Genomic DNA, 21,688 nt, shown 5'->3' with positions numbered 1-21,688 from the left:
ATAAGTCAGCCTTGTGTTTTATTTGTAGGAAGTTTTTATTTGTAGGAAGTTTTATACCTTATATGAAAGTTTTTTTGTAACAAACTATCGACTTTACACAATCAACTATACATCATAAGGTTAATAGATTTATTGGAACATACTGTATTATTTCTTAACCTTTGTTTTGTTTTCTTTTTTGTGTATAATATCTATTTGACAATTTGTTTTAAATATGGTTTATTATTTTGGTTATATAGCACTATATATATATATATATATATATATATATATATATATATATATATATATATATATTGTTCTGTTCTCCCTTTTTCCTTTTTTTTTTCTTCTTTTAATTTGGATAGGTCCTCTTATGTGTTCATATGTAGTTATTATTGTGCAATATATAGTTACTACATTTTTGTGACCCATTTGTGTTTTTTACGCTTGTATACAACACCATTGTATCTTATACAAATAATATTTTATTCACAACTTTTATTTTACATCATTTTTATCCTATGAATTGTTGTATTAGTCAATTTATGTAAGACATATATACATATATATACTTTTTAAATTATGAGTTTTATAGTTATTCATGTATATCTTTTGCATATAATATATTTTTATTATCATATGTCCATATGCTGTTATCATTTTATACATTTATTTGAGGATAAATTAATATAGATTTGTTTAATTATATATAAAAAAATTATTATTTCTGTTGATGTTTTGATATATATGTTTTTAATTCCTATACATTTTTATTACAAAGATATGTTTTTCTACCTATGGTATTAGGCATACTTTGATTATTTGTTTTTGTGTTTTTATAAATCTTATGTTTTAGACTCCTGAAGAAGGTGCGAGCTAGCGCCGAAACACAGCTGTGTTGAGTCGTTGTTACTTCGCTTGCAATAAAGAATTGTTTCTTTATAGACGTCTCCTCCGGTTTTTAGAAGAGCCTACCTCTCCTACTTCTTGCTTCTGCAACCTTTTACGTAGGAACCAGTGTATCTCCACCCCTTTGGGATGGTTTTCTTTGCTCAGAGGATAGAGAGAGACAGGGTGTAGGAAAGAAAGAAAAGGGGTATGCTGCTGGGTGGCACAAAATACTACTGCCATTTCAAATGGCTCCTGTCAACTTTCAAAATTAAGCTAGGTGACAGCCTGAATTATTTGTGCAATACACTAGTATTTCTTCTCACTCCCTTCAGTCCTCCCAGAAGTGTCTACTTTCCATCCTTCAGCCAGGCTCTTAGATAAAGGTTGTAATTTCTTTGATTTCAACTAGGGCTTAAAAATGTAGTTGTTCAGACAGGCTTTTAATGTTTCTGAAAACTTATAGACCTATTTTCCTTCTGTTTCTTTTTTATCAGCAGTCATTTTTTTTTGGGGGGGGGGGTCCAGGGGTGGACTGTGGGGTCACCCATTTCCTCTCCCTCTCCCCCCCCCCCCCCCCCCCCACCCCATCACATTAAAAATTGTACCTTTGGTGGGAGGGATGCCAAAGCCTCGCCAGCCAAAGAGATCAATTGCCTGAGACACCCTTCTCCTCCTTATGCTGTCTCAGGAATGAGGAATTCAGCGGCGTGCTTCCAGCTGTCAATGCGGCACTCCCCGTATACACTCAATTCATGCACAAACTGAGCATGCGCGGAGAGTGCTGACGTCCTTACTCTTGTGGCAGCACACGGGGGAGGGGCGGCTCAGGCAGCGAATCTTATTGACTGGCAGGGCTTCAGCATCCCTGCCAGCCATTGTACTGCAGTTTTGGAGGGGGCCTTAGCCCAAAGTGAGGGACCCATGGCTATGCCACTGGTTTTTATGTATAGTTTTACTGTTAATGTTGACTTTGTGACTTTGTAAAAAAGTGATTGATAAGTTCAATAAAATGAAATTAAAAGGGGATGCTGGGGAGAAAGTGAGGAGGAGAGATGAGGGATGTCACCATTCTTAGAAGTGCTGTGTCAGACTTGCCACTGCTGCCACTACCAGTAGAGCCATTGTTAGAAAACGGAGCTGTGTTTGAAACCTGTAAGCAGCAGCACCAATTGCCAAGGCTTCAGACCTAGCGAGAACAGAAGACTTGACAAGTTTTCCCTCTAAGCTGTGTAGAACTCTACTGCATATGCTCTTACAGTGCAGCAGTCTCATGATATCAATCATGTGGGAGTTCCACAGAGCCTGCCTGCCTACACGATTAAAACCACAAGATTGCTGCAGTATGCTTGAGAAGAAAGCAGACAGCAAAACTCTCAACAGCTTAGATGGAACTGTGGTCTCAACAGTTCTTCAGAGAAAAAATGGACCATGCCCACTTTTAGCATTAGTACAGCTATGCACTGATTCATAGCCTCTATGGCCTAAAGACATAGAAGAAAATTTGGGCCACATCCATACCTACATACATACAGATTAAAGCCAATTCAAGCTTTGCTTGTTCTTTTTACTGAAATACATACTTCACAACTTAGATGGCCAATAGTTCCCACTGGTACAAAGTAAACGTGGTCAACTTTTGTTCTCAGGGGTTCAATTGGCACTTCTCACAAGTTTCAAGCCTGTGCTAATTCAGCTTTTTTTGTGTGTGTCTGACCACGTGTCCAACACATGCAGGTGTATTTTTCTTTATAAATGAAGAAAATTGATTTTTCAGGTTCATTACCTCAGCAATATGGGAGGAGGGGGCAAGAGTGAAAAATAAGACAGAAAAAAATGGAAACTGTAGGACGAGATACAGAGAAACACAGGGTTGCAAACAGGTTGTATAAAAAGGTACAAGGAGGCATTTGCCCAGTCAAACTCCTCAATTATTTGAAACATCCCCTACTACTAAACCCAATACAATGTTGGTGCATGGAATGGTTGAACACTCTATTTACAGGCTATCAGGGATCCTTTTCACCTGGTATGTTTTTCAACTCTGGAAACTCTATTATAAAATGTAAAATTCATAAGTGACTTATTCTGGTGGTTACTTTTATTAGATTAGGATATCACTGCAAAAGTTGTTGGAAGCAATGCATGTTCATTTACACATTTTTGGGAAAGGCAAAGCAGAGAACGAATATCAGTAACTTTAGACTTGGCCTGAACAACAATGTAGGACACTATACTTCAAATGTAAAGAGATCTGTGGACCCTTTTACTAAGGTCTGTGCTCCTTTCAGCAAGAGGCCTACTGAAACTTGTCAGCCTAATATGGAATGAACCATGTTGCTATGGTACTCCAGGCCTGACCAGAATGTTACAGCCCGGGGTGTTGGTCAGTGAATCTCTAAAAAAATGAAGTCAGAGGGTTTGACGTTAAAGGCAGGAGATGGTCTCCTGTCCATCCTGAGGGTGCTGGTGCAGGGGAGGAGGTCAGTGTCCTATTTCTGAGTGTGTTGGAGCTAATGGAAGGTAGAGGCAGTAGCATCTGTCCTATTTCCTAGAATATCAAAAGAAGGAAAAGGAGTGACGGGATCAGAGGATTATACACCATTGGGGTTGGAACAGGAACTATTTTGACAGTATCACCCACACTTTCTGTTGCATGTAGCAAGTAAATATATTCCTAAACAATGACGGAGACATACACTTTTACACTCCATGAAGCACACTTGGCATTACTTGTTTACTCTATTACACCAGAACCCCCATTGTATGGACATGATATCCCTCATGGGAAACTCAGATTTTGGCCCCGGAATGGAGAAGGGGATTTTCCAACGCTGGGCATGGAAAGGGGTGGTCTATGTGGCAGATCTTTTGCAAGAAACAGGGGTATTGAAAACGGTGGAGATGCTGCAACATACCCTGAAGGGAGCCATTTATACCAATTTGCATATCTACAAGCCTCCACATATGTTACTCATCTAAAACAACACAATTGCTCTAGGGGGATGTATCAGTTTTTGGAGCAATTTCCCTTTCCTCTGGATGTGCCCAGACTACAGTTTCTAGCTTATGCAAAGCAATAACTATGGTGATGCCACATAGGAATCATGCAGACCTGGCCCATAAATGGACAGCAGACCTGGAGGTAAAGATTCAGGAGAGGGATATTCTAAAGTTTCTAAGAGTAATCCCTACAATTCTACAAAGTGCTCAACATAGAGAAATTCAATATAGAATCATCACTAGATCATACTTTTCCCCCAAACAAGCCTTTTTTGAGGTGTGATTATTGGAAACCAAGTGTATTAAATGCGGTTCTGTAGAAGCCACATTTTATCATGCTTTATGGACTTGCCCCTGTATAGGCCAGTATTGGGCAAGGCTGGTGAAATACTGTGGCCAATTGTTATGCAAACCCAAAGACATTTCCCCTAAGGACATACTCTTAGGCCATGTGGGGAGGGGGAGTTCCCTTCAGCGGGCAGAACAACTTCTGATGTATAAAGCTAGTGTTATAGGTAAGCAATGTATATTGCAGTATTGGACAAAGAGCACACCACCCACATTCTGGCAATGGAGGAATGCCCTGCATGCTCTAGTATTATTGGAGACTCGAGATGCCTCTTAACTTTAAACCGAAAGAAAAGTTTTTGGGCTGTTTGGGAACCCTATGTTCAATCCTTATCAGGACCAACACATTGCCTAATTCTGAATCAGATGACACTGTAGAAGACCCACAGGATTTAATCTACTCAGACATTAATTTGGGTGGGAGGGAGAGGAGGGGAGGAGTGGTGGGGATCTAAAGAGGTCTTTTAGGGTGAGAAACTATAAGAGCCCAAGTTCCTCACTCCTTGTTTGGTTCAATTGACTTTGTTGGGATTGTATTTGGGGGGAGGGGGAGTTGGTTTTTGGTTAGGGGTAGGGAGTGAGCAATCAGAATGTCCTGGCCAGCATGATGAATATTGATCTGTATCTATGACATGTCTGATATTGGAGCTTTATAGTAGGTGTCAGCATTTTGTTATTAGAGGGGAAGGGATAGGAAGTGAGGGGGAGGGGAGATTATATGTAAAATCTTGATGACGTTATATATCTCTCATTATCTTGTAAGTATGCTCAGACAATGGAATCTGTATTACTCAAGACAATGTTTCTGTCACACTCATAGGAAAAAGGGAGGTTCCTGAAGTAAGCCCTTGAGCTAGTCTGAGATCAGGAGTACCAGCCCCAAGGATTAGATCCCAGGTAGGACCAGCAGGCGGAAGCCCAGTATTTCACCTATGGTGACTGCCATTCCCCAGGAGTTGAGCCCCTGGGTGCTGCCGGCCTACAGAGCTTAAGTAGGAAGGGCTAGAGTAGAAAACAGGCTGAGGGTCCACGCCAAAGGAAATGGTGGAACACAAGATCACTGGAAGCAGGCAAGCAGAGACACGGAGGGCACTTCAGATACAAGCTGGGGGCCAAGGCAGGCAGCAGATGATAGGCGTCAGGTCCAAGCTGTGGGTCAAGGCAGGCAGCAGATGATAAGCAAGTCAGGTCCGAGCGGTGGGTCAAGGCAGCCAGAAGACGATAAGGCAGGTCAGGTCCAAACTGTGGGTCAAGGCAGGCAGCAGACGATAAAGCAGATCAGGTCCAAGCTGTGGGTCAAGGCAGGCAGCAGACAATAAGGCAGATCAGGTCCAAGCTGTGGGTCAAGGCAGGCGGCAGATGATAAGGCAGGTCAGGTCCAAGCTGTGGGACAAGGCAGGCAACAGACGATAGGTAGGTAAGGTCCAAGCTGTGGGTCAAGGCAGATGGGTTAGGAGATCAGGAAAAGAATCACCAAAGCTCACCAAAATGGTCTGTTCCTGAGGCACCAAGAGTAGGGAAAGCCCTTGTTAAAAAGAAAGGGCTTCTGATGTTAGACTGATGTCAGTAAAAGGCGGAGGTTGTAAAAAGGCTCCAAAGGCTGGCCAACCAAAATGGCCAACGGAGAGCTGCTGCGTCCAAGAAGGCAGGGCACGCTGTGCGCCACTGAGAGGAGGGAGCAGAAGCACCAAAATCCCCTAGACTGCGCCAAGAGCGCCGCACCAGCTGCTAACCCCGGATCCTAGGGCAAGGTAGGAGGGGCTAATAGCTCCAACACTGGCGAGTGGTCTGGTGTTATGACAGTTTCCCTGTATGTGTATTGGTTAATTTGTCATCAATAAAAATGATATACCATAAAATGTGTGCTCAAAAGGCCAGCTACATACTCCTAGATCTATAACAAGGTACTATGAAGTAGAGAATGGCATGGGCATGGGGACGTGTGTTAAACCGCAGTAAATCAGCTGTAATAGTAATTATTTTAATGGAATTCTCACGGATCGGGCGGAGGTGGGGTGAATGTTTGCAGGGACAGAGTGGAGATGGAGTTTGAGTTTGCAGGGATGGGGTGGGGATGGAGAAAAACTTTGTCCCCGTGTCATTCTCTATAAATACATACACTGACCCCATACCTGTCCATAGGTATCTCACTCTGCCCTAAAAGCTACCTGAGCAGCTAATGCCACAGAACGTTCCTTGACAAGCGTGCCAGTGAGCGTTCCTGTCGGTCTCTTAAGAAGTGGCGTATAACGTTGTTGCCTATTCCCATAAAGATAGAAGATGGCACTTTGAGGCAAATGAGTATTGTTTGGGGCTTGGAGACAGGCTGCAGGAGGAAGATGGTTGTCACTGGACAGAACTTTAAGTATGTGGGTTGTTCTACAAAAAGCTCTGAATTTAATTTCATCCACCTTGTGCACCAAGTGCATGTCTGTGGAGTTGTGAGGGACCCGCCAAGCCGACTAAACCTGACAGGAAAGGAGACATGCTCTTTTTACAGAGAAGTGCAGAGCAGCTGGATCCTTCCCATTGTTGCCTCTTGTTTTGTGTTCCAAATGTGCAGTACATGGTTTGGGAGAACAGGTAACTTGCTTCAAAATAGGAATAGCTTGCTTATTTCCTCTTCTGTTTTAAGCTGGGGCATCTTGACCTAGTAATCAAAAGTTATTTTAAATCTCTCCTACTTGGTAATCATAGAGGATCAGACAGGGATATACTTGGAAAGCACAGGCCCCTCCAATGTGATTTAACCCAAATCTTAAGGGGGTGGAAGCAGCAGGGAAGGGAAAGTCCAGCGGCAGAAGTAGAAGCAGGTCTAGACCTGGTTTCTTCTGTACTTAGATCCCTACTGTGTTACTTCTTCAGTTACTTCCCTGGGGCTGGAGGACTTCAAGTTCTGAAAGCACAGTCGTACATAATCCTACGTACACGAAAGACTGAGAAAATGAATGTAACAGAATGGAAGTTGATAAAGATACCTGCTTATAAATCATGCTAAGCAAGTGTGAGACAAGCACTGTGTCAAAATACCAGTGTTGAGCTGACATTGAGGTTTTTCAGCACAACTTCTTAATCCGTTGGTATAATTCAGAAGTCCCAAAGTTAAACCTTCACAATTTAAACACTCCAACAAAGAGTCTTCTGAGAGGACATTTTCCATTGTGGGAAGGACTATGGAAGAAAGGAGAAGTAGGCTGAATCCTGAGATTGCTGTTGACTTATTATTTGTCAAGATTTTGATTAAAATTAAAAAATATACCTGTAATGTTTTTCTTTGGTTATATTATGTGGAGGTTTTTTTTTTGGCCAGATGATGGTATACTGGGCCCACGCCTTATAGCTGGAGAATACAGGCTGGCTGGGTGGTGTTACTGAGGCCTTTTTTCTCTACCTTCTAATGGCTGGGTGATGTCTGAAGGTTTAGAGTCACATCGGGTGTATTTAAAGTAGTAGTGTAATTGCAGCCTGGTAGCTGTAAGGTTGGATTTATATATTAATTATAGGCCTGCAAAAGCTTGAGGGGATGGAGTTTGAGTTTGTGGAGATGTGGACAAACTTTGTCCCTGTGTTGTGTCATTCTCTACCATGTAGCAGATATCATGGCAAGTTCTATCACAGGATTAGTATTGGGTCTATGGTAAGATACTGCAGGAAAAAAAATTATACTGGCTAAACTGCACTATCACATAGACCACTAGATTAATGATATACTTCCATAGATATTACAAATTACCAATTTTTATTATTAGCTATATTCAAAAATGTATTAATATTGGCCTAACAGAAGTCTTTTAGCTCATAATCTATCTGTAGTCGTATATATAATATGCTTAATGGCATCTGCCATCAGTGTGAAGTGTAAATGCTCACCCTAAGAGCAAAGCACATACATATGATTGTGGTAGCAATCTGGCTCCCAAGAGTGGTGCTGTGGGAGCAGGTGTGCTAGTGAAGAGCTGCAGCACTGTGAAAGCAGATGAGACACGAGGGCTGTGAGATCGAGAGAGCACAAGAGCACATTGGAGGGAAAGGAAGGTGAAGAGAATGTGTGTGTGAATGGTGGGTGGGAAGGAGACAGACCAGCTCATTTTCGAAAGAGAAGGGCGCCCATCTTTCGACACAAATCGTGAGATGGGCGCCCTTCTCTCAGGGGCGCCAGAACCGGCATAATCGAAAGCCGATTTTGGGAGTCCCCAACTGCTTTCCGTCGCCGGGACGGCCGAAGTTCACGGGGGGGTGTCAGAAGGGTAGCGAAGGCAGGACAGGGGCATGCCGGGGCGTGGTTAAGAGATGGCCAGCTTCGGCCAATAATGGAAAAAAATGGGCGGGTGGTAAGAATTTGGTCCACTTTTTTTGGTCCCTTTCTTTTTAGGTACAAGTCACAAAAAAAGTGCCCGAACTGCCCAGATGACCACCGGAGGGAATCAAAGATGACCTCCCCTGACTCCCCCAGTGGTCACTAACCCCCTCCCACCCTCAAAAAAACAACTTTAAGAACTCTTTTTGCCAGCCTCCATGCCAGCCTCAAATGTCATACTCCGGTCCATCGCAGCAGTATGCAGGTCCCTGGAGCAGTTTTAGTGGGTGCAGTATACCTCAGGCAGGCGGACCCAGGCCCATCCCCCCCCTACCTCTTACACTTGTGGTGGAAAATGGGAGCTCTTCAAACACCACCAGAAATCCACTATACCCACATGTGGGTGCCTCCCTTCACCCCTTAGGGCTATGGTAGTGGTGTATAGTTGTGGGGAGTGGGTTTGGGGGTTTTTTGGGAGGGCTCAGCACCCAAGGTAAGGGAGCTATACACCTGGGAGCAATTTTTTTTTAATTTATAGAAGTGCCCCCTAGGGTGCCCGGTTGGTGTCCTGGCATGTGAGGGGGACCAATGCACTACGAATCCTGGCTCCTCCCATGACCAAATGCCTTGGAGTTGTTAATTTTTGAGATGGGCGCCCTTGGTTTCCATTATGGCTGAAAACCGAGGGCGCGCATTTCTACAGCCGGCGATCTCAGCATTTGAACCAAATGTTGAGATTTGGGCGCCCCAACCATATTTTCGAAATGAAAGATGGACGTCCATCTCATTTTGAAAATATGGTTGGCCCCGCCCCTTCGCTGCACTGTCCTCGAGATGGGTGCCCTTAGAGATGGGCGTCTGCGATCAAAAATGCCCCTCAGAGTGTATGAGAGGAGGAAAGGAGCAAGAAAAGTGCCTCGGTGAGATTGGTTGAGGGGGTGGATTGATGGGGCCACTGCAAATGTCTGATACTATTTGTATACTTTCACAGACATTCTTAAACACACCTAACCATTGACTAAATAAAAAATTGTTGTGCTTATATTTTTTTCTGATATTTAATAGGTGTTATAACAAGACCTTCAATAACCATATAATCTTGTTGTTAAAGACTGTCCAGCTATATTGCAGATGCCATTGGGCAGAGAGTAAACAAACTTCAAGGAATTTTCATCTTCCACACACAAGTTTTTAGCCTTAGAGCATGTAACAACATCTGTGTGGGACACAGATCCATTATTATTCATTTATTAATTATGCCACATTTCTGTTGCTTTACCACTGCCGCCTAAAGCAACTTACAATATATACAACAAAAATTACAACACAGCAATCACTAATTCAATAAAACAGCATTTAGCATATTTCAGTCAGGTATTACATCCCAATCACATCTAAAGCATTGCTGCCCACCTCAAGTTCACCAAAGATCATCTGGATGTCTCACCAGATTTTCAGAATAATGTGCTTTCGATGCACGAGTCAAAAATTGAACTTTTTGGTCACAGTAATGTTTTGCTTGGTGAAAATCAAACACTGCTATCCAAAGTAAGAACTTCATCTCATCTGTCAAGCATGGTGGTAGAGTTATGGTGTGAGGCTGCTTAGTTACAAACAGGCTTGCCATCACAGATGTAATTATCAACAAATTGTAGAGGAGAAAGCCAGGCAATATATCCATGAACTGAAGCTGGGCCAACAGTGGCTCATGCAGCAAGACCACAGCCCAAAACATTCAAGTAGATCTATTATAGAATGGCTGAAGAGGAGGAGATATAGAAGGGTATTTTCGATATGATGTCTGAATCTGATTTTGGATGTTTTGCAAAAAGCATCCAAAATCTAGGCCAAACATGATTATTTTTGAACCAGAAAAATGTCTATCTTTTTGGTTTGAAAATCACCCTTTTTTAGATGTTTTTGTGCTCAGTGCATTTTTCTTTAAGGGTTATTTTCAAACAAAAAACATCCATCTTGACAAATAATAAGAAAGAGAGGAAGGTCCCAGCAAATCCTCAACTGTGCCTTAGTTTGTGTCATTAGCCTATGAAACTTGAGTTTATATAGTCAATTGGTGTTCATAGACAAGAGAACCTCCCAGATGAATGAATCCTCTGCCCATCATAAGCAGAAAGGACCAAGTCAAGGCCACTGCACCAGCTCAAGGGAAGGAAGAGTCTCAGACTTCTCTAGATTTAATTTGAACCTAGTGAAGTAACTATATTCTTGAAAACATTTGAATTAACACTTTTAAAGAATTCTCTGGGTTTAATAGGAGGTCCAATAGATCGTCTGCGAAAGCTGCCACCTTGAAAGTATAAATACCTATGGGAATGCCTTCTATCTCAGGGTTATCTACAATATCTCGGATAAGAAGATCTAGGGTTAAAACAAACAACAGGGGGGGGAATGGGGCAGCCTTGACGGGTCCCTGAGTAATGCTAACTGGATCAGAGAACACCCTGTTCACCCAGATTTACGCTTTAGGGGAATCATACAAGATCTGACAAAGTGATCCCCTAGGCTAATTGTCAGGAGACCCTATCAAAGGCCTTTTCTGCATCAAAGCTTACTAAAAGGGAACACAGCTTATTATAGTGAACCATATCTAGGGAGGCCAAAATTTTACATAGATGTTTAGACACCTGCCGCTCTATGATAAAACCCACTTGTTGATCAGCGATCAGCTGAGGCAGCAAATGGGCCAAATGGTTAGCCAGCACCTTAGCTAGAAGTTTATCTCAAAGTTAAGAGGAGAAATCAGCCAGTAGGATTCAGGCAAAGAGTAATCCTTACCTGGGTTTGGCAGGACCACAATTTGCACCATAGAAAGGGAATATGGCATACACTTCTAAGCTGTCATCGAATGAAACATCTCAGTCAAGGGAGAGGCAACATATTCTTAAAGTATCTTATAAATTTCTGACCAAAATCCATCTTGCCCTGGGTCTTAATGGTTGGGACTGTGACTAATAACCAATTTAACTTCATCCACCGAAGTGGGCCTTTGAAGGATCTGGACTGAATCTGCATCTAAATGTGGAAGATCCATGCTATTCAAATAGGTTGTGCCATCTAAATCCAGTTCTAAATCCAAATGGTAAAGAGAGGTATAGTATCTATGAAAGACAGCAGCAATATCTTTATCATTGTACACCAAGGAACCCAAGGACTTTTTCAAAGACTGGACCCTTTTACTTCCCTCCCTTTGTTTCGCCATCTAGCCAAAAGAGCTCCTCTTTTATTACCATAGCAGTAGAATTTATTTTTATAATATAAATGAGATTTCACTGGAGAAATAAAGTGTTCAAGGCTGACTGGAATGCCAGGATTTGTTCTCTGTGTGCCCAAGTAGGTACCCTCCCATATAACTAACGCCGGGACTGGAGCAGTTGTTTCACCCATAAGATCTCTCTAGACTGAGCCCTACACTTCTGCACCACATAAGCAAGTGTCTCACCTCTAAGGACCACCTTTGCCGTGTCCCAAAACAGTACTGGGGTACTCCGATGTTGCGCATTAAAGACCTCGTATTCCTTCCACTTTGCTATCAACATATCATGGAAAGTGGTATCATAATAAAAATTTGGGGAGAACTATCATAGCAGAGGGTCCTCCCCCCCATTCCCCACGGGACACAAAAGCAACCATACCAAAGCATTATCTGAGATTTGGTAAGCATCAATGTCTGCGAAATTAATATGGGAAAACAAAGACTGAGAGATCAATAAATAATCTCTGTGGTACTGAGTACCGTGGGCTCTTGAAAGATGAGTATAATCTCGGGTAAGATGCAAGATCCTCCTGACATCTAATAGATTCAGGGCCCCATTAAGCAGTGGTATTCCTTTAGTCAGATCAATTCAGTTTATCCAAAGAAGGATCGACTCGGTATTGAAATCTCCTCCTGGTATCAAAGGACAATCACCTAGAGAGGCCACTATACGTCCCACCAACACCACAGCAGAAGTCAGTGAAATTAAGTCTGTCCAGTGGGTGGTGAATGGCGATCCACGAAGGCAGTGGTGTGCTGGAGCCGGCTCGCACCGGCTCGCAAGAGCCGGTTTTAAAATTTTTTAACATCTTGCGAGCCGGTTGTTATGCAGGGTGAGCCGGCTCCTGTAAACGAGGTAAGCATGGCAGGAGGGCGCCACAAGTCATGCTTACCCCGTTTACCTCACCTCCACTGGTGTGCCGCAAAAAAACATCCGTTCAAGTGTGCCACAAGTCGTGCTCCGATGAACAGCTGAACTGCACTCCGAACAGCTGGGCGGGCGCTCTGAACAGTTGAGCCGGCTTCCGATGGGAACGAGGAGCTGTCGTAAACCGCGGTAAAGGCTACTGCTTTACCGCGGACTTAGCAATGAGTTCCAGCTGCCCTCCTCCAATTCCACAGCATGTCCCTCCTGATGCACTGCCTCCCAGTGATTCAAAGCCATACAATGCTCTTTGCTGCTCCTTGTCTCCACCCCCATGCGTATCATCATGTGAGGAGGACTATGATTGGCCTATTCTGCTGCTCCACTGCCCACTACTGCAAACTACACAGTTACATAGCATGCCCCCAGGGCATGCCGTTTTGTGGGGTTAAGAGTGGCTGTAGAGCAGTGTAATAGCGATTATTACTGGGCAAGACTTGAGAGGAATAGGGAGCGAGGCGCATGGAAGGACTCTTAGAAAAAGGAGAAAAGCAGTTGGCTGCGTAGCAGCAAAACAGGAGCCAGAGGCAACTTTGGAGACTATGGTAAAGTGCCCCAATCCCGCACCCCAGCCCTACTCCCAACTATGACTTTCAGGTTCAGCTCTCCCTCTATTGCTGAGACTGGCTGTGTGCTGCCTTCCTTTTCCAGCCATATCTTGTCTGTCCCCTTTTACACACTGGAATGCCTCAGTCTCACGTCTCTCCCCTTCCACGCTCTCCCCCCCTGTGTTTTGCCTGGTGCCCACCAAATTGCCTTCACTTTCCAGGCATATCTCTGTCCCCTCACACCCCTCTCTCTCCCATGTTGTTACCCCACCTTCTTCTGCTTTCCCTCCCTGTTGATGCCACCAGAGGAAAGGTAGGGAAAAATTGATTTCTTTTTTTCTATAGCCAATTCCTTTGTAAACCTCAAAGAATAGGCTATATTTTTAATTTAACAATTTTCCTCTACTTTTCCCCTGGGCATCCAACTTATTCCCAGGAAGCAGCATGGGGATGCGGGAGACTTTTTGACCAGTCTTGGTTTGGAATTTACTTTCCAAAGCAATGTGGGATATGCAGTCCTGATTCTACCTGTTGAAAAAATCAGTGCTGCAGGTCCCATAATACATGAGTAAATAAGTTTGTCTGAAATGCTGAAATGGCTTGAAATGTGAAACTGGGTAACTAAGATCTGCTTCCCCGTGAACTAGTTAAGTTGCAATTTTTTTTTACTAAAAATCTGGGAGATGGGGGGTGGGGGTTGTTGATCCTTGATCTATGTTTTCTATTTGTGATTTATAAACAACAGTAGTTACATATTATTCCTTTTCATACTAAAACAATGTAAATATAACTGTTTGAGGCTTGTGTGGATGGGGAAAGAGCTCACGGGGACGGGGCTCTTTTTTGGCCCTGGAAGTGATTTTTTTCCTTTTATATATGACCTGCCATACTCATAAGATTTCTATATTTTGGCATCTGGGGTATTTTAGTAAATTCTGTTTTAGTGCTGCCATTATATTCAGAGGCTTGAAATATTCTTGGTGCTAGCTTCTGTTCCTTATGGCAGAATGGTGTTTGAGTGGCCTGGATGTTAGATTGGAGCCTGGGCTCTGCTCTGTAGTTTTGACCATTCTGACTTGTTGCTGGACATGAGTGGATGGAGGGGAGAGGAGGGTTGCTGGACATGGATGGAGGGAAGGGAAGGGAAGAGTGAGGAAGGAGATGAGATGAGGGAAACGGAAGAGAGGAGAAAAACTGCACATGGATGAAGAAAATAGGCAGAAGCTGAATCCACTGGACAGTCAAGTCTGCGGAGTAGGACCCAGCTTTTACTTACGGATGTAGGGCAAGAAATGAAGAACAAAGGTGGAAAGTAAAGAAATAAATGGAAAGGAAGCCCTGGAAACGGAGTTACGAGGACAGATAGCAGCAGAATCAGATACTGGGCCAGCATAATCAGAAAAACAAAGTCACCAGACAACAAAGGTAGAAAAAAATCATTTTATTTTCATTATAGTATTTGGAATATGTCCACTTTGAGAATCAGGTGCTCAACATTAAAAGTTTATATTTATTTACTTATTTATGGCATTTTATCCCACATTAAACATGAATTAGACTGGAACCTGGGATCATTTAATTTTGTTTTTCCTGGCGTAATGCATTGCCCCCCACCCCTCAGGCTCTCTCCCCGGCTATAGCCAGATCTGCAATTTGGGGGGTGCAGAGGTGGACAGGGGGCGCAGAGGTGGACCGGGGAGAGAGCCTGTTGTTAAACATTTACCAACACACCACTGCACAAAGGCCTTAACTTTCTGCACCAAGGTAAAGATCCTAGGTTGACCATGGTCCATCACTCGAAGTTTAGCTGGATAGAGAAGCACAAACTGCACTTTCTATTGAAACAGTTTAGAGCAGAGTGGAGCAAATTCATGTCTTTGAGCAGATACCTTCAGAGAATAGTCTTGAAAACAGAGAAGTTGCCGACCATTACATAGTAACATAGTAGATGACGGCAGAAAAAGACCTGCACTGTCCATCTAGTCTGCCCAACAAGATAAACTCATATGTGCTACTTCTTGTGTATACCTTACCTTGATTTGTATCTGCCATTTTCAGGACACAGACCATAGAAGTCTTGCCCAGAACTAGCCCCATTTTCAGGACACAGACCATAGAAATCTTGCCCAGAACTAGCCCCACCCCCAAACACCAGCCCTGCCTCCCAATCTCGGCTAAGCTTCTGAGGATTCATTCCTTCTGCACAGGATTCCTTATGTTATCCCACGCATGCTTGAATTCCGTTACCGTTTTCATCTCCACCACCTCCCGCGGGAGGGCATTCCAAGTATCTACCACTCTCTCCGTGAAAAAATACTTCCTGACATTTTTCTTGAGTCTGCCCCCCTTCACTCTCATATCATGTCCTCTCATTCTACCGCCTTCCCATCTCCGGAAAAGGTTCGTTTGCAGATTAATACCTTTCAAATATTTGAACGTCTGTATCATATCACCCCTGTTTCTCCTTTCCTCCAGGGTATACATGTTCAGGTCCGCAAGTCTCTCCTCATACGTCTTGTAACGCAAATCCCATACCATTCTCGTAGCTTTTCTTTGCACTGCTTCCATTTTTTTTGCATCCTTAGCAAGGTACGGCCTCCAGAACTGAACACAATACTCCAGGTGGGGCCTCACCAACGACTTGTACAGGGGCATCAACTCCTCTTTTCTTCTGCTGGTCACACCTCTCTCTATACAGCCTAGCAACCTTCTGGCTACGGCCACTGCCTTGTCACACTGTTTCATCGCCTTCAGATCCTCAGATACTATCACCCCAAGATCCCTCTCCCCGTCCGTAACTATCAGACTCTCCCCGCCTAACACATACTTCTCCCATGGATTTCTACTCCCTAAGTGCATCACTTTGCATTTCTTCGCATTGAATTTTAATTGCCAAACCTTAGACCATTCTTCTAGTTTCCGCAGATCTTTTTTCATGTTTTCCACGCCCTCCCCGGTGTCCACTCTGTTACAAATCTCCAATTGTTTTTCCACCCTGAGAGACTTCAGCATCAGTCTTTTGAGCAAAGTTCAGGAGTCACATTATAACCAGTCTAGGCCATTGATCTCCTTGCATTTTTGGTCCAAGCTTATGGGCGCATTTGATCCAAAGGGGTCCCGCATTGTCTGGAAGTGCCAGAGATGTATGAAACAAGGCTTCAAGAAAACCTCTTAGTTCTGTGTCTGTGACCGATTCTGGTATACCTACTACCCAGAGGTTGTTCCGGTACAAGCGGTTTTCAGGTCGAGTTTATCTTCCAGGGTTTGCACTTTGGATGTTAGCTTTTGATGTGATGGCTCCACAGCCTGTGTGGCATCCTCCACTTCATCTAAGTGCACCTGAAAATCTCCACCTTGAGGCTCTCTAGGTGTCCTTCTACTGAATCCATTTTATCAAACAATTTCTGGAATTTGTCTCCCCAGGTCTTTTCCATAAGTGAGTCCACTTCTTGTGAGATTTCAGTTGCCCAGCGAGAGCCCACCGATGAGCCTGGTGAGTTAGGTTTGTCTTGATCCTTTCGCAGGAGTTTGGACACCATGGATAGTCCTGGGGAGGGTCTGACCCAAGAATAGGAGTTTAGAATCCCCCAGGCCAAGTCAGAAATGAAGATGATTGAGGTGAGCTCAGACAATCAAAAGCAGCAAAACACAAACAAACAACAAAAAAACCCCACTCTGTCCACCAATTGCAGTCCAGTTCCACAGCTTGTCCAGACCACTATGCTGAGGCACTTGGGGGGGGGCGCGAAGGCCAACATTCACTGACATAAATCATAAAATAAAGTAAACACAACAAAAAAAAGAATAAAGTATATAAGGAAATAAAAATAAAAAGGAATAAAGAAAAAAGAAAGAGGGAGGCCGCAGAGCCTGTCTTCTGGGGGAGCTTAGCAGGGGTTGCTGTGTGCAGGAAGTTCACCCTCTCTGCCCCACAAACTGGCAGATGCTGCTCTTCTCCTAATCTCTGGATTGTTCTGGGTCCCCTACTATCAAAGAGGCAGCTACAGCAGGCACTGCAAGTCACAAGGAGCCGTCTCTGAAGGCCATCAAATGCCACTCGCTGACTCCCCCAGTGCTTCCAGGTTCTGCATGGGTGTTGATTTGAAGGGACAGAGGTTTCCAGTGTGGAGAGTGGGCCCAAATTTTTCTGGCATGGTCCTTGCTTTGTCGGCGGCCTGCCGCTCTCTGGAGCAGTAAATCAGCTCCTCAGGGACCTCAGATAAGTTTGAAAAGAAGGCACTTTGGTGCCACTCGCTGACATGGGAGTGGAGAGGTGAATCCTGGAGGAAGACCCAGGAGCTCATCAAACTGCAGCCATCATTTCTGAGAACTCCACCGAAGTCCTAGAAAAACATCTTAAAAATGAGTTTTGAAAATATCAATTTGGACATTTTGGCAAAAGAAAATACCACTTTGTGCCCTTTTTTGGATGTTTGTTTCAAAAATGAACCCCTTTATGTTTTTGGACTGGCCAAGTCAAAGTCCCAATATAAAGCCTACTCTAATACTATAGAAAGACCTGAAGTGAACCGTTGCCCTCAAATGTCAGAGTTAAAACAGTTCTATATGGAAGAAGAGACCAAAATTCATCAAGGGTGATGTGAGAAACTAATTAACAGTTACAGGAAATGTTTAATTGAAGTTATTGATATTTCAAGGAGGTGCCCCCAGTTATTGAATGAAAGGTTCGCATATTTTTCACACAATAATACTTATTTATCAACAAAAAATTTGAACAATTAGTTAACATATATCCTATTGTCTAGTTATTTATTTCAATGTTAATTATTAGAGTTTAGATTAGTATCTAATTAAGTTTTGAATACAAATGAGCTTATTTTCAAAAGAGATCGCCGGCCATCTTCCAACACAAATCGGGAGATGGCCAGCGATCTCCTGATTCAGGCCAAATCAGTATAATCGAAAGTCAATTTTGGTGGCCCAACTGCTTTTTGTTGCGGAGCCAGCCACCTTCAAGGGAGGGTATAGAACGCGGGACAGAGCGGGGTGGGGGAAGGACAGGGGCGTGGTTACGAGATAGCCGGCTTCACCCCATAATGGAAAAAAGATGGCCGGCTCAGACGAGCATTTCGCCGGCTGCACTTGGTGAATTTATTTTTAGGTCCAAGTCACAAAAAAGTGCCCCAATTAACCAGATGACCACCGGAGGGAATTGGGGATGACCTCCCCTCACTCCCCCAATGGTAACCAACCTCCTCCCACCCCAAAAAAAAATTTGCCAGCCTGTATGCCAGCCTGAAATGTCATACCCAGCTCCCTGACAGCAGTATGCAGGTCCCTGGAGCAGTATTTAGTGGGTGCAGTTACACTTGTGCTGGTTAATGTTGAGCCCTCCAAAAAAATCCCAAACCCACTGTACCCACATGTAGGTGCCCCCTTCACCCCTTAGGGCTATGGTAATGGTGTAGAGTTGGGAGAGTGGGTTTTGGGGGGAATTTGGGGGGCTCAGTACCCAAGGTAAGGGAGTTATGCACCTGGGAGCTATTTTTATTTATGTTTTTAATTTCTAGAAGTGCCCCTTAGGGTGCCCGGTTGGTGTCCTGGCATGTGAGGGGGGCCAGTGCACTACAAATGCTGGCTCCTCCCATGACCAAATGCCTTGCATTTCGCCGGGTTTGAGATGGCCGGGCCTGGTTTCCATTATGGCTGAAAAACAAAGCCGGCCATCTCCTCTACTCCCGGCGATCGATTTAGCCAGCCCCAACCGTATTTCGAAAATACGGTTGGTTCCGCCCCCTTGCAGAGCCAGCTCTGAAGATGGCCCGCCATCTATTTGGCCAGCGCCGTTCGATTATGCCCCTCAAATTGTACTAGAATACAAACCATCTGAGAGGTTTCTCAAACTCTGTCGGCATGGAATAATGGGGTGCTGACATTGTACTTCAGAGGTTCTCTGGGGAGGGAGGCCCACCACCCCCACACAGAGCATCATTGTACCCCACCTGCCCACACAGGGACTACTCAAAAAGGCCAGCCCTAAAAAAAACTTGCCTGCTGACTGAGGTCATCATTTATTTAAGAACACTGGATGCTAAACAATAAAATAAAGCAATAAAAGATGACCTGCTGTTTCTGTACCTGTTAATTTGTTCAGTATGTTAGTCAAAGCTGCATACTGCACATGGATATTGTTAACACCTCTTTGCAGTTCAGAGGAAACTGTTGGTGGTATTTGAAACCTTGCATGTTCACATCTAACAAAAAATAAAAAATTATTGTTAGCTTTAAAGATGTTCTTGGTCAGATAAAGAGTTAGTTAAATGAAGTTATACAGATATTTACAGAATGACCAGCAACTGTACAAACTTCCACCAGGCTCTGCTTAGGATTGCCAACATTAAGAAAACAAGAAACACAGCAGACCAGTCAACCAGCCAGCCTCCTCTTCAACTGTAGTTCTCTGTCTCCTTCACAGGCCTGCTCCCCCAGGACCTCAACTGCCCTCTCTTCTTATGGAAGAGAGGCTAGTTGTAGGTCTACCTATGTGGTCAACAGCAGCAGTAAAACCCATAAAGGTGTGTGGACTGGGACTGAGGCCATCAAGGGACCTGAGATTGGGTGATGCACTGGCTCAGACCCCAGCTCAAGACATCTCATGACTCTAGATGCCACTATCATCACCTCCACTGTCATGGAGCAGAGGTTGTTCCTAGCCCTAAGATAAAGTCTGTGGGGAGAGGGCAGATGAAGGGATGCCTAGTAGAGAGGGAGGAAATGAGACAGTGCTGCTGTGGAGACCAGCCCTCGGAAAACATTTTATAAACAACTGCAGTGCACATTTAACACCACACATTATCCCATAGTCTTGTCAACCACTTGTAAACTTACTGACAGACAGTAAAAAATGAGTCAAATTTTCAGTATGACCTTATCTCAACTTTATATGGATAAGACATCCATACAAAGTTATGGTTATATTAGTGCCACCATTGAATATGCATGTATAAGCTTTATATGAATCTCTTATCCATATAAAGTTTTGCCTGTCAACACTTATACAGATAACTTACGTGGATAGCTGCTAAATATCACTATCCATGTAAGGTTTTGGTCAGGTCCTCTCCCACTCTAAATGTTGTTCAAAATTAAAGCAGCAAATTTTGGCAGTGTTATATATAGCCAAATGTTAGCCATGTAAAATTGGCACCCAATGTCTTTTGCAAAAGTCCTTTCCAATTTGACCTCAACAGGCCCAAAAGTTCTATAGATATAATTTCATGTCAGTAAAAACACCTTGAGAGATGGGGCCTTTGTCTCTGGCGATCAGTGGCCAGGTTCAGGCCTGTATATCTTGTGAGCACAAGTTCTGCAAGGCTGCAAAGCTTGGAAGTTCAAGGGGACATCTCAGCCCCTACATGTGTGTATCTGCCCCCTGAACATGACAAGGCATATGTGTATTGCATTTGACCAGTAGCAGGTGCAGCACCCTGGGAAGCAAGAGTAACTCAGTGAAGCGGAGAAGTAGCCTTTAGGTTAGAGCAGTGAGCTGAGAACCAGCAGGGCCTTGTTCAAATTCCACTGCAGCTCCTTGTGATCTTGGTCAAGCTTCCATTGCCTCAGGTAAAAACTCATATTGTGAGACCTCCAGGGACAGAAAACTACTTACTGTACACTGCTTTGATAGCTTTTGAGCTTGTAGGTGCATATGTCAGAAATAAATATTTGCAGACTGAAACAGCCTATAAATAATCTCAAACACTTTGCAGCATCCACCACAGCAGTGTGATGGGTTGTTCCCAGTATGGCTGGATAACAGGGCCAAATCAGCTCATGGTGAAGAGGATCCGCTCTATCCAAACATAAGACAAGACCTCACTCATGGCCAGGGGAAGTTTGCTGCTTTAATTTTTATCATTCCCATTTGATTACTCATCCTACTAATGAAATGCTCATAGCTACTTATAATAAGACAAAACAAAAGAAATACAATACTCAAATTCAACAATACAATCAACAAATAACATCCTGTACAATGAATGACATAAAATAACAGCACAATCAAGTCATCAACAACAATATAATAGTTTGCAGTCCTTTGACAGACAAAGAGGGGCATAATCGAACGGCGCTGGCCATCTATATGGCCGGCGCTGCAAAGAGCAGTCCCGAACCGTATTATCGAAAAAGATGGCTGGCCATCTTTCATTTAGATAATACGGTTGGCCAAATGTCAGAGATGGCAGGGTTTGAGATGGCCGGCATCGGTTTTTCACCGATAATGGAAACCGATGCTGGCCATCTCAAACCCGGCCAAATCTAAGGCATTTGGTCATGGGAGGGGCCAGCATGTGTAATGCACTGGTCCCCCTCACATGCCAGGACACCAACTGGGCACCCTAGGGGGGCACTGCAGTGGACTTCAAAAATTGCTTCCAGGTGCATACTTCCCTTACCTTGTGTGC

General features: G+C 43.8%; 1 protein-coding gene across 1 annotated transcript in view; it reads right to left on the bottom strand.

The window, feature by feature from the left end:
• Nucleotides 1–21,688, bottom strand: part of LOC115475010 (E3 ubiquitin-protein ligase TRIM39-like) — a 159,122-nt gene that overhangs the window by 112,188 nt on the left and 25,246 nt on the right. Inside the window, exon 6 of the mRNA XM_030210748.1 lies at nt 19,365–19,480. Within this exon, the coding sequence (XP_030066608.1) occupies nt 19,365–19,480 (116 nt within the window). The remainder of the gene's footprint in view (nt 1–19,364; nt 19,481–21,688) is intronic.

Source organism: Microcaecilia unicolor, chromosome 7 (assembly GCF_901765095.1).
Source record: "Microcaecilia unicolor chromosome 7, aMicUni1.1, whole genome shotgun sequence".
NCBI lineage: Eukaryota > Metazoa > Chordata > Amphibia > Gymnophiona > Siphonopidae > Microcaecilia > Microcaecilia unicolor.
Note: the sequence above shows the minus strand (reverse complement) of the source record. Positions and strands in the feature narration are given on the sequence as shown.